Here is a 16,878-nt window from a genome sequence, read left to right as displayed (position 1 = left end):
ACACACAGTGATCACCACTGTACTTAATAACAGTAACTAATAATATAATAACTAATAAAGACACAGTGATCACCACTGTACTTAATAACAGTAACTAATAATATAATAACTAATAAAGACAGTGATCACCACTGTACTTAATAACAGTAACTAATAATATAATAACTAATAAAGACACACAGTGATCACCACTGTACTTAATAACAGTAACTAATAATATAATAACTAATAAAGACACACAGTGATCACCACTGTACTTAATAACAGTAACTAATAATATAATAACTAATAAAGACACACAGTGATCACCACTGTACTTAATAACAGCAACTAATAATATAATAACTAATAAAGACACACAGTGATCACCACTGTACTTAATAACAGTAACTAATAATATAATAACTAATAAAGACACAGTGATCACCACTGTACTTAATAACAGTAACTAATAATATAATAACTAATAAAGACACACAGTGATCATCACTGTACTTAATAACAGTAACTAATAATATAATAACTAATAAAGACACACAGTGATCACCACTGTACTTAATAACAGTAACTAATAATATAATAACTAATAAAGACACACAGTGATCACCACTGTACTTAATAACAGCAACTAATAATATAATAACTAATAAAGACACACAGTGATCACCACTGTACTTAATAACAGCAACTAATAATATAATAACTAATAAAGACACAGTGATCACCACTGTACTTCACAGTAACTAATAATATAATAACTAATAAAGACACAGTGATCACCACTGTACTTAATAACAGTAACTAATAATATAATAACTAATAAAGACACACAGTGATCACCACTGTACTTAACAGTAACTAATAATATAATAACTAATAAAGACACAGTGATCACCACTGTACTTAATAACAGTAACTAATAATACTAATAACTAATAAAGACACACAGTGATCACCACTGTACTTAATAACAGTAACTAATAATATAATAACTAATAAAGACACAGTGATCACCACTGTACTTAATAACAGTAACTAATAATATAATAACTAATAAAGACACACAGTGATCATCACTGTACTTAATAACAGTAACTAATAATATAATAACTAATAAAGACACACAGTGATCACCACTGTACTTAATAACAGTAACTAATAATATAATAACTAATAAAGACACACAGTGATCACCACTGTACTTAATAACAGTAACTAATAATATAATAACTAATAAAGACACAGTGATCACCACTGTACTTAATAACAGTAACTAATAATATAATAACTAATAAAGACACACAGTGATCACCACTGTACTTAATAACAGTAACTAATAATATAATAACTAATAAAGACACACAGTGATCACCACTGTACTTAATAACAGCAACTAATAATATAATAACTAATAAAGACACACAGTGATCACCACTGTACTTAATAACAGCAACTAATAATATAATAACTAATAAAGACACAGTGATCACCACTGTACTTAATAACAGTAACTAATAATATAATAACTAATAAAGACACACAGTGATCACCACTGTACTTAATAACAGTAACTAATAATATAATAACTAATAAAGACACACAGTGATCACCACTGTACTTAATAACAGTAACTAATAATATAATAACTAATAAAGACACACAGTGATCACCACTGTACTTAATAACAGCAACTAATAATATAATAACTAATAAAGACACACAGTGATCACCACTGTACTTAATAACAGTAACTAATAATATAATAACTAATAAAGACACACAGTGATCACCACTGTACTTAATAACAGCAACTAATAATATAATAACTAATAAAGACACAGTGATCACCACTGTACTTAATAACAGTAACTAATAATATAATAACTAATAAAGACACACAGTGATCACCACTGTACTTAATAACAGCAACTAATAATATAATAACTAATAAAGACACAGTGATCACCACTGTACTTAATAACAGTAACTAATAATATAATAACTAATAAAGACACACAGTGATCACCACTGTACTTAATAACAGCAACTAATAATATAATAACTAATAAAGACACACAGTGATCACCACTGTACTTAATAACAGCAACTAATAATATAATAACTAATAAAGACACACAGTGATCACCACTGTACTTAATAACAGTAACTAATAATATAATAACTAATAAAGACACACAGTGATCACCACTGTACTTAATAACAGTAACTAATAATATAATAACTAATAAAGACACAGTGATCACCACTGTACTTAACAGTAACTAATAATATAATAACTAATAAAGACACACAGTGATCACCACTGTACTTAACAGTAACTAATAATACTAATAACTAATAAAGACACACAGTGATCACCACTGTACTTAATAACAGTAACTAATAATATAATAACTAATAAAGACACAGTGATCATCACTGTACTTAATAACAGTAACTAATAATATAATAACTAATAAAGACACAGTGATCACCACTGTACTTAACAGTAACTAATAATATAATAACTAATAAAGACACACAGTGATCATCACTGTACTTAATAACAGTAACTAATAATATAATAACTAATAAAGACACACAGTGATCACCACTGTACTTAATAACAGTAACTAATAATATAATAACTAATAAAGACACAGTGATCACCACTGTACTTAATAACAGTAACTAATAATATAATAACTAATAAAGACACACAGTGATCACCACTGTACTTAATAACAGTAACTAATAATATAATAACTAATAAAGACACACAGTGATCACCACTGTACTTAATAACAGTAACTAATAATATAATAACTAATAAAGACACAGTGATCACCACTGTACTTAATAACAGTAACTAATAATATAATAACTAATAAAGACACACAGTGATCACCACTGTACTTAATAACAGTAACTAATAATATAATAACTAATAAAGACACACAGTGATCACCACTGTACTTAATAACAGTAACTAATAATATAATAACTAATAAAGACACACAGTGATCATCACTGTACTTAATAACAGTAACTAATAATATAATAACTAATAAAGACACACAGTGATCACCACTGTACTTAATAACAGTAACTAATAATATAATAACTAATAAAGACACACAGTGATCACCACTGTACTTAATAACAGTAACTAATAATATAATAACTAATAAAGACACACAGTGATCACCACTGTACTTAATAACAGTAACTAATAATATAATAACTAATAAAGACACACAGTGATCACCACTGTACTTAATAACAGTAACTAATAATATAATAACTAATAAAGACACACAGTGATCACCACTGTACTTAATAACAGTAACTAATAATATAATAACTAATAAAGACACAGTGATCATCACTGTACTTAATAACAGTAACTAATAATACTAATAACTAATAAAGACACACAGTGATCATCACTGTACTTAATAACAGCAACTAATAATATAATAACTAATAAAGACACACAGTGATCATCACTGTACTTAATAACAGCAACTAATAATATAATAACTAATAAAGACACACAGTGATCACCACTGTACTTAATAACAGTAACTAATAATATAATAACTAATAAAGACACAGTGATCACCACTGTACTTAATAACAGTAACTAATAATATAATAACTAATAAAGACACACAGTGATCATCACTGTACTTAATAACAGCAACTAATAATATAATAACTAATAAAGACACACAGTGATCACCACTGTACTTAATAACAGTAACTAATAATATAATAACTAATAAAGACACAGTGATCACCACTGTACTTAATAACAGTAACTAATAATATAATAACTAATAAAGACACACAGTGATCATCACTGTACTTAATAACAGTAACTAATAATATAATAACTAATAAAGACACACAGTGATCACCACTGTACTTAATAACAGTAACTAATAATAGAATAACTAATAAAGACACACAGTGATCATCACTGTACTTAATAACAGTAACTAATAATATAATAACTAATAAAGACACAGTGATCACCACTGTACTTAATAACAGTAACTAATAATATAATAACTAATAAAGACACACAGTGATCATCACTGTACTTAATAACAGTAACTAATAATATAATAACTAATAAAGACACACAGTGATCACCACTGTACTTAATAACAGTAACTAATAATATAATAACTAATAAAGACAGTGATCACCACTGTACTTAATAACAGTAACTAATAATATAATAACTAATAAAGACACACAGTGATCACCACTGTACTTAATAACAGTAACTAATAATATAATAACTAATAAAGACACACAGTGATCACCACTGTACTTAATAACAGTAACTAATAATATAATAACTAATAAAGACACAGTGATCACCACTGTACTTAATAACAGTAACTAATAATATAATAACTAATAAAGACACACAGTGATCACCACTGTACTTAATAACAGTAACTAATAATATAATAACTAATAAAGACACACAGTGATCACCACTGTACTTAATAACAGCAACTAATAATATAATAACTAATAAAGACACACAGTGATCACCACTGTACTTAATAACAGTAACTAATAATATAATAACTAATAAAGACACACAGTGATCACCACTGTACTTAATAACAGTAACTAATAATATAATAACTAATAAAGACACAGTGATCACCACTGTACTTAATAACAGTAACTAATAATATAATAACTAATAAAGACACACAGTGATCACCACTGTACTTAACAGTAACTAATAATACTAATAACTAATAAAGACACACAGTGATCACCACTGTACTTAATAACAGTAACTAATAATATAATAACTAATAAAGACACACAGTGATCATCACTGTACTTAATAACAGTAACTAATAATATAATAACTAATAAAGACACAGTGATCACCACTGTACTTAATAACAGTAACTAATAATATAATAACTAATAAAGACACACAGTGATCATCACTGTACTTAATAACAGTAACTAATAATATAATAACTAATAAAGACACACAGTGATCACCACTGTACTTAATAACAGCAACTAATAATATAATAACTAATAAAGACACAGTGATCACCACTGTACTTAATAACAGTAACTAATAATATAATAACTAATAAAGACACAGTGATCACCACTGTACTTAATAACAGTAACTAATAATATAATAACTAATAAAGACACAGTGATCACCACTGTACTTAATAACAGTAACTAATAATATAATAACTAATAAAGACACACAGTGATCACCACTGTACTTAATAACAGTAACTAATAATATAATAACTAATAAAGACACACAGTGATCATCACTGTACTTAATAACAGCAACTAATAATATAACTAATAAAGACACACAGTGATCACCACTGTACTTAATAACAGTAACTAATAATATAATAACTAATAAAGACACAGTGATCACCACTGTACTTAATAACAGTAACTAATAATATAATAACTAATAAAGACACACAGTGATCATCACTGTACTTAATAACAGTAACTAATAATATAATAACTAATAAAGACACACAGTGATCACCACTGTACTTAATAACAGTAACTAATAATATAATAACTAATAAAGACACAGTGATCACCACTGTACTTAATAACAGTAACTAATAATACTAATAACTAATAAAGACACACAGTGATCACCACTGTACTTAATAACAGTAACTAATAATATAATAACTAATAAAGACACACAGTGATCACCACTGTACTTAATAACAGTAACTAATAATATAATAACTAATAAAGACACACAGTGATCATCACTGTACTTAATAACAGCAACTAATAATATAATAACTAATAAAGACAGTGATCACCACTGTACTTAATAACAGCAACTAATAATATAATAACTAATAAAGACACAGTGATCACCACTGTACTTAATAACAGTAACTAATAATATAATAACTGATAATGACACACAGTGATCACCACTGTACTTAATAACAGTAACTAATAATATAATAACTAATAAAGACACACAGTGATCACCACTGTACTTAATAACAGTAACTAATAATATAATAACTAATAAAGACACACAGTGATCACCACTGTACTTAATAACAGTAACTACTAATATAATAACTAATAAAGACACACAGTGATCACCACTGTACTTAATAACAGTAACTAATAATATAATAACTAATAAAGACACACAGTGATCACCACTGTACTTAATAACAGTAACTAATAATATAATAACTAATAAAGACACACAGTGATCACCACTGTACTTAATAACAGTAACTAATAATATAATAACTAATAAAGACACACAGTGATCACCACTGTACTTAATAACAGCAACTAATAATATAATAACTAATAAAGACACACAGTGATCACCACTGTACTTAATAACAGCAACTAATAATATAATAACTGATAAAGACACACAGTGATCACCACTGTACTTAATAACAGTAACTAATAATATAATAACTAATAAAGACACACAGTGATCACCACTGTACTTAATAACAGCAACTAATAATATAATAACTAATAAAGACACACAGTGATCACCACTGTACTTAATAACAGTAACTAATAATATAATAACTAATAAAGACACACAGTGATCACCACTGTACTTAATAACAGTAACTAATAATATAATAACTAATAAAGACACACAGTGATCACCACTGTACTTAATAACAGTAACTAATAATATAATAACTAATAAAGACACACAGTGATCACCACTGTACTTAATAACATCAACTAATAATATAATAACTAATAAAGACACACAGTGATCACCACTGTACTTAATAACAGTAACTAATAATATAATAACTAATAAAGACACAGTGATCACCACTGTAGAGTGTTTCTCTCTGTAGTCTGTTAAACTGTGTTCTGTGTTCTGTTTAGAAGCTCAGGATCCATTTCTGCCGCAGAATGCGATCGTCTTATTCATGAATTATTTGCGTCTGTACGTTTTGAAATTGTGATTGTGGCGTCATTATTAAATAACCCAGAATATGATTGTTGTTTCTCTTAAATGATAAAACTCAAACACTCAGGAATGATCAGCCTCACGTGACTAAATGACATGATGATGATAAATGATGTAGAAAGCTCTCTGACTTTAATCGTTTCCATAATAAAAGTTATTGATCTCAGAAAGGTCGACCCTCTCCCCAGACAACGGAGATATTCTCATCTTCTTGAACAATGTTTTAAAGTTGTCGAGCATGTCACAGTAATGTAACATCATTGTGTATTTGAATACATAACCTGACAGGAAGTAAACATAGACCCAAGTTGTTGCCGAGCAGTTCAGTTCAGTGTAAACAGTGGAAGCTAGCTCACTGGCTGGTTCTTTCTTTCAGTATTGATCAGAGGACGAGGGCATCAACATCCCTCATGTTGCCTTAAACTTAACAGAATTGAGGATTCTTGAATGTTTTATTTGTATTTGTTTATTTCATTCTGTTTCAAATTGGACATCTTCAATATTTGTGTTTTCATGTAAGACTATAGCCCAAAGTTATTTTCTTTAAGTGTTCTTGAAGTTCTTTAGTTATATGTGGCTCCTCCCCCTTTCTTTGCTGATCAGAAAAATTATCCGAACCGTGAGCTTTGTGATCCCTTGCACCCATAATAAAATAATACGAATAGTTTTGACAACCCTATAATCTATGTGATTATATATGAATGCATGATATCGATATGATACATTAATATATAATCACAGATGATAGATTAATGCATCATATCTATATGAAGATGATTGGAGTATCTCACCAGTGGATGAATCTGTTGCTGGTGACTGAGAGCAGCTTCCCACTGTCTTCATAATGAAACGCTCCGGCACTGTCGGGGAACTTCAGTCCTCCAGGAAGGGCACCTGTAGACAGGAAGTAGTACTTTAATAATACAGGAAGGACTACTTTAATAATACAGGAAGGACTACTTTAATAATACAGCAAGTACTACTTTAATAATACAGCAAGTACTACTTAAATAATACAGGAAGTACTTCTTAAATAATACAGGAAGTACTACTTAAATAATACAGGAAGTACTACTTCAATAATACTGGAAGTAGTACTTAAATAATACAGGAAGTACTACTTCAATAATACTGGAAGTAGTACTTAAATAATACTGGAAGTAGTACTTAAATAATACAGGAAGGAGTACTTCAATAATACAGGAAGGAGTACTTAAATAATACAGGAAGGAGTACTTAAATAATACAGGAAGGAGTACTTAAATAATACAGGAAGGACTACTTAAATAATACAGGAAGGACTACTTTAATAATACAGGAAGGACTACTTAAATAATACTGGAAGGACTACTTTAATAATACAGGAAGTACTACTTTAATAATACTGGAAGTACTTTAATAATATAATAATACAGTAAGTAGTACTTTAGTAATACAGGAAGTATACTTTAATAATACAGGAAGTAATACTTAAATAATACTTCAAACAGATTTCTGATAATACTTCTACGTATGAAGGTATTTTACTCGTTACTAGTTAAAGTGAACTTACTCACACTAAATGTGACATCTGGAGCTGCTGTTCTGACATTAATGTAACTATTATTGAGGTTATTATGGTATTACGGCATCTATTGGAGATAAGTTAATAATAATTCTTCCCAACAATATGAATATAATAGAAAATATAACACTGACATCATTAACAGTACTCTTGTTGCTAAACTAAATGATGGAGTATCACAGCTTAAGACTTAAACTGGTTAAGAAGGCTCCATCATTGTCTGGAGATGGTGGTGGAGAGGAGGACTCTGGAGAAACTATTCTCCATATTGGATAACCAGGACCACCTACTGCAGGGACAGCCTGGTCCAGATATAGGAGAACATTCTCCAATAAGACTTAAAATCATCCACTAGACATACATAGAACACTGCTACACTGTTTGGCTAAATCTCTGCACTACTGTTTAGTTAGTTGATTTAATATTATTCGATTTACTATATATTGAGCATTTTTATAGTTAATATTTTTACTCTGTTACTTTATTTACCTGTACCATAAATGCTGCTGTTGCGAACATATTTCCCCTCGCGCGATTAATAAAGTAACATCTAACGTTATCTATTAGCTGTTAGCTAGCATTCAGCGCTATGTGAGCTAGCATACAGCGTGTTAGCGGTGCTAGCTGTTGTTAGCATGTCCTGAGTGCTAACAGCAGCAGCCTGAACACAGACAACACGAGAGAGACGGGCAGCAGAGCTGACCGGATCGTTTACCTGGAAGATTTACGGTCACATCTCTGAATCTGTGCAGAGTTTCTCTCTCAAATCCGCAGATCTCGATGAAGCTACGCTCCAACACCGCCGCCATCTTGTTTACCTCATGCGACTGTGACGTCAGCGGGAAAGAGGCCGCGCGCTACGGTTTCAAACATTTAAAGAGACAGTACACACCAGAAGATGAGTTATCAATATACTAATTACATATATGTTAGTATATATACTGTTGATATATGTTTCCCTGTGAAAAGAAAAATGGCATCTGATAAATAATTTAAGGATGTCATTAGTTTTTAAAAATGATTCTGCCTACTTGTTTCAGAGTATTTACTGTCGACGTATTTATACATATATATAATATAATATATTAATATATACACACTATATACATTTAGATGTATATATATGTATATATTTATATGTTGTTTCATAATACCTTGTTACAATTTAAGATTTGAACTGTATATGACACATTCTGTCACTTTTATTGTCTTCAGATTATTTATATTTCCAGATTAATGTTTGAAATATCTATCAATGTATCTGCACGTATGTATATATAAATATATATTTATTTATACGTATATATGTACTTTTTGAATGTATGTCATAGTGTGACACTTTCCAGAGTGGTGTGTAGAGTGAATCGGGTGAACAGAGGACCGAAGGAGACACACAGCTGCTGTCTGTAGCTCTTTGTCTGTAGTTTCTAATAGAAAGGCGAACGCTGAGCGTCTCTTTATGAAGAGTGCTATAAAGAGTAGCAGCTGCTCCACAGGTAATACTCAACCACCACAGACAGCAGCAACATCAGCAACCAGCTGAGCAACCAGAGAGGCAACATGACTTCCAGCAGCATGAACATGAGCAGGGTGAGAACGAGCGACCAACACGACAGGAACAGGGACACTGAACACAGACATACGTCACTGTTTCTAAACGCTTTGTAGCTTTTAATTAACGCCTTTATTCACGTTATTGAGTTACTTTAGTTGACATGAACGTCAGCAATGAGAAACATGTTCATGAGATCTTGTAAGAACATCAGGATCTTGTGAAGTCACATCCTCTAAAAAAAGAAAAGCTCCAGTTGTGAGGATTTGTTCTTTCATCCTGATAGAAAGATGAGCGTCATGTCTCCGGTCTCTTTCTTTGTCTCTTTCTTTGTCTCCCGTTTGATCTCCCGTCTCCTTGTCAGCTGGCCTTCTACGAGGACAGGAACTTCCAGGACCGGTCCTACGAGTGCAGCAGCGACTGTGCCGACATGTCGTCCTACCTGAGCAGGTGTCAGTCCTGCAGGGTGGAGAGGCTGCTTCATGGTCTACGACCGCACCAACTTCACGGGGAACCAGTTCTTCCTGAGGAGGGGCGAGTACTCCGACTACCACAGCATGATGGGAATGAGCTGTCGCATGATCCCCATGGTAACCACACAACCAATCACAACACAGCGCTGAAATCTACTTCAGACGTGAGCGTAACAGATGAAGTGACACACATCGCCGTCCTATGACATCATAGTGTGTAGTCGTGTTAGTGTCGTCACAGCTGTGTGTTTAGTAAACATGGTTTTAGGATCATTTCATAACTTACAGTGAAGTATAGAAGTTCATTATAGAGTACATCCAATACTATTTATTGTAGTTCATAAAAACATTTTCATAAAACAAGTGGAATATATCTTCTTCAAATCACTGACATCCAGTCATTTCTGTTGACTCTAAGAAAATAACTAAATCATCTGTAAAACCTCTCACATGTTGTTATGGATCATCTGATATTTTAAATCAGCCACATGATATGAAAACAAATGTAATCCAGGCTATTAAAACTCCTTAAACGCTGGAGATTAAAATCTATATATGAAGCTTCGTATATAATAATCAATGAATATATCCATTAATCAATGTATTGATCTGGTGTAGCAGGCAAACAAGTGTCAACAGCAGCTAAGGTGGGAAATTAGGATGTTTGGAGCTTCCTTCACAATAAAAGCTCACACTGAGAATTAATGTATTTGTCAACTGTAAAGTAGGAAGAAAGATATTCTCTCCTTAAATCGTCCATGTTGTTTCATTAAAGGATGTTTCAGGGTTTTCTTCAGACAGCTCATCTTTCTGGGTGAGCTGATGATGTTTTTAAGGAATTAGATTTTGATAGTACAGTTTCTCTGGGTGTCCGTGTGTTTGAACACAGTACACAGAAGAGTACAGGTGTTGTAACAACCTCTGATTATTGATTGTTGTTTCAGCACCGCGGCTCGTACAGGATGAAGATCTACGAGAGGGAGAACTTCGGAGGCCAGAGTAACGAGCTGATGGACGACTGCAACAACGTGATGGATCGTTACCGCATGTCCAACTGCATGTCCTGTCACGTGATGGACGACCAGCCTCAGTACAGAGGCAGCATGATGTACATGAGGCCTGGAGAGTACAGGAACGTCATGAACATGGGCATGAGCAGCATGAGGTTCATGAGCATGAGGCGCATCAGTGACTCCTACTACTAGTCACCAAGGAAACACAAACGACACCATAATAAAGCTCTCTTTTTCTGATGTAATTCTCTCAGGAAAGACAGAACTCATATTCTAGTCATTTGTAATAATTTAGCATCAGTGAAACGACTTACCTGCTGCCTACTGAGACAAATATGTGCAAGAGAATTCAGCTCAATTTATTTTGTATTGCGTCAGAGTGCTTTACAATCTGAACACGTGCGACATCGTCTGACCTTTGACCCTCGCATCAGAACAGGAAAAACTCCCCAAAATCCCTTTAACTGGGAGAAAAGAGGAAGAGACCTCAGAGATCAACAGAGGATCCTCATCGTCATCATCATCATCATCATCATCCTCCTCCTCCTCTATCAGGATGGACAGAAGTGTGATGTCATGTGTACAGAATGAACAACACAACAGTTACAACACATTCAATGCATATGACAGAAATGATTCATATAATAACAGTAGTAAGCAGAATAATGATGGCAACATTATGACTACTAGTAATAACAGCAGCAGTGGATATAGTAGAATTATAATGATAATTAAAGCTGCGAGCAGCATTGGTCGGGCACTCGCAACTTCACGCACGTCGAGGGTCCGAGCAGGACTCTGGCCGTGCATTCCTGTGACCGTCACACTCTGCGTGCACGAGTGTGATATTTCCTGCGTAGACCAGCAGCGTAGCAAGATCATGTTGCCAGGTCTTAAGCCTCAAATGTTTTGAGCGTACCTCCGATTCAATCATCAATGTAAGCCTTTAAAGATCATTAATAAAATGAATGTGTGTGAATGTGCTTCAGTGTTTGTAACATCACAGACTGTCAGTTTACTGGGATGGGTTCAACTCCCTGCAGTGTCCTGCTGATTGGATTTGGACTTACATGAACGTTAACAGAACAGTAGTCCTCTACATAAGTCCTACCTGAGTCCTACCTGAGTCCTACATAAGTCCTACCTGAGTCCTACCTGAGTCCTACATAAGTCCTACCTGAGTCCTACCTGAGTCCTACATAAGTCCTACATAAGTCTTACCTGAGTCCTACATAAGTCTTACCTGAGTCCTCTTTGAGAGTGCAATCTCCTTGCACACAAATGTCCAAATGTCCAAACCAAGGTTGTGACAAAGCGTTACATCTCTGAAAACACCAGTGAACTATTTATTCAGAAGTTCTCCTCCACACCAGCCCTCTCTTGCCTCTCAGTCAATGAGCTTGTAGATGGCTTCAATTTTAAAGTTAAAAATATTATTGATGCCATTGCACCCACTAAAGTGAAGGTTGTCTCGGGTAAGCAAAGATCTCCTTGGAGAAATGCTACGCTGGTCAAAATAGAGAAACGAGAGTGTCGGAAAGCTGAGCGCAGGTGGCGAAAAACTAATCTCCAGGTTCACTGTGACATCTATAAAGAGAGACTTCGCAATTATAATTTGGAACTTAGAAATGCAAGGCAGTCATTCTTCTCTGACATCATAACCAAAAACAAGAACAATACACGCGCCTTATTTGCTACCGTCGACAGGCTAACAAACCCTCCAGTGTCGGTAGCTGCTGAGCTCCAATCCACCGGCATGCAATCAATCTGCCTCCTTTTTTACTGACAAAATTCAGAAAATTAGACAAGCAGTCAGTGCCTCCACACCAACCACAGGATATGTGTTGTCCCGATCTCTGAATAACATCCATTCAAATATCATGACACAATTTCATTCAATCGACCGTAGAAGCCTAGAAGACATCATACAACATCTGAAGTCATCCTCCTGCTGCTTGGATATTCTACCAACACACTTTTTCAAAAATATTTCAAACTGCATGACCACTGATCTCTTACAAATTGTAAACACATCCCTTCTCTCAGGTGTCTTCCCACAAGCCCTAAAAACTGCAGTTATTAAACCGCTCCTAAAGAAGGCTAGTTTAGACTCCGCAACGATGAAAAATGATAGGCCAATATCAAACCTCCCATTTTTAAGTAAAATAATTGAAAAAGCGGTTTTCCAACAGCTGACCGACTTCTTCGCCGTAAATAACTGCTTTGATGTTTTCCAGTCAGGCTTTCGACAGCACCACAGCACTGAAACTGCTCTTGTTAAGGTTTTCAACGACATCCACTTAAACATAGACAATGGCAGAAGTTCAGTCTTAGTGTTACTGGATCTCAGTGCTGCATTCGACACAGTCGACCATGCCATACTCCTAGAAAGACTAAACATCTGGGTGGGACTCTGCACAGCACTTAACTGGTTTGAATCCTACTTGAAGGGCCGAGAATACTTTGTGTCTGTAGCTGATTACACATCAGAGCTGACTAAAATGACATGTGGTGTTCCCCAAGGTTCAATACTGGGGCCTCTTCTGTTCAACATCTACATGCTTCCACTAGCTCAGATTATGGAAAGCAACAAAGTGTGTTATCATAATTATGCAGACGACACACAAATCGACATAACCATGTCACCAGGGGACTATAATCCCATACAAGGGCTGGGTAACTGCATTGAACAAATCAACAACTGGATGTGCCAGAATGTTCTTCAATTAAACAAAGATAAAACAGAAGTAATTGTTTTTGGTACCAAGGACGAACAATTGAAAATCACCGCTCAGCTTCAGTCACTGATGTTAAAACCCACAAACCAAGCCAGAAATCTAGGTGTAGTTATGGATTCAGACCTCAACCTGAACAGCCATATCAAGACAATTACAAAATCAGCCTCCTATCACCTGAAGAATACATCAAGGATTAGAGGACTTATGTCTCAACAGGATTTGGAAAAACTTGTCCACGCATTTATCTTCAGCAGACTGGACTACTGTAACGGTGTGTTTACAGGTCTCTGTAAAAAGTCCGTCAGAAAGCTGCAGCTGATTCAGAACGCTGCAGCTCGAGTCCTCACTAAGACCAGGAGGGTGGACCACATCACTCCAGTTCTGATGTCTTTGCACTGGCTTCCTGTCCAACAAAGAATTGACTTTAAAATCCTGCTGTTGGTTTACAAAGCACTGAATGGTTTAGGGCCAAAATACATCTCTGATCTGCTGCTACCTTATGAACCATCCCGACCCCTCAGGTCGTCTGGGACCGGTCTACTTTCTGTTCCCAGAGTCAGAACTAAACATGGAGAAGCAGCGTTCAGTTTTTCTGCTCCACATATCTGGAACAAAGTCCAGAAAGCTGCAGGTCTGCTGAGACCCTCAGCTCATTTAAATCAAGATTGAAGACTTTTCTGTTAGCTGCTGCCTTTAACTGAACCACATTCAATTAATATATTAATCAATTTCTGCATTTCTGCTTTTTACTACTGCATTTTATTTCTTACACTGTTTTTTAATTGTTTTTCAATCTCCTTTTTTGCCTTGTGTTTTGATGCTTTTAATGGTTTTATGTGAAGCACTTTGAATTACCTTGTTGTTGAAATGTGCTATACAAATAAACTTGCCGTGCCTTGCCTTGCCTTACATAAGTCCTACCTGAGTCCTACCCGAGCAGTAACCTCCATGTTGTATCACTCACCTGTTAAGATGTCTTCCTGCCTCCAGCTGCTGTTGATCAGGGCGGATACAGAGAGCCACTGTGGGGCTTATCATGTGTTGGTGACAGCCACCAGTTAAAATGAATATTGAACAAGGTGAAATTTTTCAGCTGTATTTATTTAGTTTTACACGTGTAAAAGAGAGATAGCATCAGCAGCAAAATATCAACGCTGCACAACAAAACTCCGTACAAAATGTAGACTATAATAAGGTAAAAATGAATAAAAAAGTAAAACTGTAAAATGTGATAAAAATGATCAAATATAGTAAAATGTATAATGAAGTAGAACTTTATAACAAAGTAAAGATATATAACAACAGTTCTAAAAAGATGATACTCTGACAGTAGGAGGATGTCTTGGTTAAAGTAAACGTATTAGAGGAGCATGTGGTTAATAACCAATAATCAGTTGAACTCATATTTTAGGTTGTCTGTATGTTGAAGTGTGCAACACTACTTTATTACTTTAATACAAACTTTACTTTTTTATGCTCATGTTACTTTTTTCATGCTGTTACTTTTATAATACTAACATCTTCAAACGTCTATAAAATATGAATGATTATGTGTTAATGTTATATAATGTTATATGTAATAAAGTCTGTAATCAGAGACAGATCTGGATCTTTTCTGGATGTTATCTGATACAAGATAAAATTACACAAAATGACTATTATGAAATCGACTAATAGCCTACAATCGCAGTCAGTGTTATATGAATGCTAATCATAACCGGATTAGTAGTTATATCAAGTTTATTTGTGAAGTTTGATATCAACAAAGACTGAGCTCTGCGAGGAAGTAAAGTCGCAGGAAGAATGTTTTCAAAGCCAGAGGAAAAGCTCAGAATCGATTCAGCAAACTTTAATCTGTGTCTCTGATGTGAGAGGAAAGTCCACAGGTGATGATTGAGTCCTTCAGGTTCACATCTGGCAGGAAGTCGGGGGCATTAAAGGGCGGCGCAGAACTCACTGTAAAGCTGAAACATCCACAGACTCGATGGCCGTCTCGTCATCGTGGTTCTTGTCTGCTCTCTGGATCGCTGTTGTCGCCACGGCTTCCTGTTTCCCCAGCAGGCTGCTGCTGATTGGTTCACACGACATCTGTAGGCAACAATAATCAATGATCTTCTGATAGGTCTGGTGTTTGGTGTACCACTGCACTGTCTGGTTGCTCCGTATTGTATTCTACGGGTTGCAGCTCTGTTGGCCAAACTAAATGTCCGTTGGTGACAATAAGACATATTTGATCTTATATCTATATATTATATACATATAACTCACATCTGCAAGAATGAACCAATAAAATACCGCCAGTTGTCATCAGTTAGATTGATGTTTGCATGTTTTGACCAATCGCCTCCTTTCACCGAATAAAATACTTCAGAACTAAAGGTAAAATGAAATCAAACAAACCAACTTCCTTCCACACTAGAGAGGCGCTCTCAGTAGAGTTCATATCTGCAACGACCACAGCTGTTAATGTGATTGATTGAATACGATCCACCATCGGCTAACTCCGAG

General features: G+C 34.1%; 2 protein-coding genes and 1 pseudogene across 4 annotated transcripts in view; 1 reads left to right on the top strand and 2 right to left on the bottom strand.

Moving 5' to 3' along the window:
• nup160 (nucleoporin 160) overlaps window positions 1-9,413 on the bottom strand; it is a 39,015-nt gene extending 29,602 nt beyond the window's left edge. For both annotated transcript variants that reach the window (XR_013772457.1, XM_079280625.1), the window contains exons 1-2: window positions 9,310-9,413; window positions 7,822-7,924 (exon numbers count right to left, since the gene is read on the bottom strand). Coding sequence is in view for 1 of the 2 variants with exons in the window: in XM_079280625.1 (XP_079136751.1) it covers window positions 7,822-7,924; window positions 9,310-9,403 (197 nt within the window). In the remaining variant the exon portion in view is untranslated. The remainder of the gene's footprint in view (window positions 1-7,821; window positions 7,925-9,309) is intronic.
• A 741-nt stretch (window positions 9,414-10,154) lies between these two features.
• LOC306781945 (gamma-crystallin M2-like) lies at window positions 10,155-11,824 on the top strand (annotated as a pseudogene). The gene is made up of 3 exons: window positions 10,155-10,184; window positions 10,511-10,736; window positions 11,564-11,824. The product of its transcript is annotated as a gamma-crystallin M2-like (transcript).
• Window positions 11,825-15,452: 3,628 nt separating this feature from the next.
• The window catches only part of LOC306782050 (sodium channel protein type 4 subunit alpha B-like), a 31,640-nt gene continuing 30,214 nt past the window's right edge, over window positions 15,453-16,878 (bottom strand). Inside the window, exon 30 of the mRNA XM_079275225.1 lies at window positions 15,453-16,458. Coding sequence (XP_079131351.1) covers window positions 16,324-16,458 — 135 coding nt within the window. The 3' untranslated portion in view covers window positions 15,453-16,323. The remainder of the gene's footprint in view (window positions 16,459-16,878) is intronic.

Source organism: Melanostigma gelatinosum, assembly GCF_949748355.1.
Source record: "Melanostigma gelatinosum genome assembly, chromosome: 1".
In the NCBI taxonomy this organism is placed as follows: domain Eukaryota; kingdom Metazoa; phylum Chordata; class Actinopteri; order Perciformes; family Zoarcidae; genus Melanostigma; species Melanostigma gelatinosum.
The sequence above is the reverse complement of the archived record's forward strand: the minus strand, read 5'-3'. Positions and strand labels throughout refer to the sequence as shown.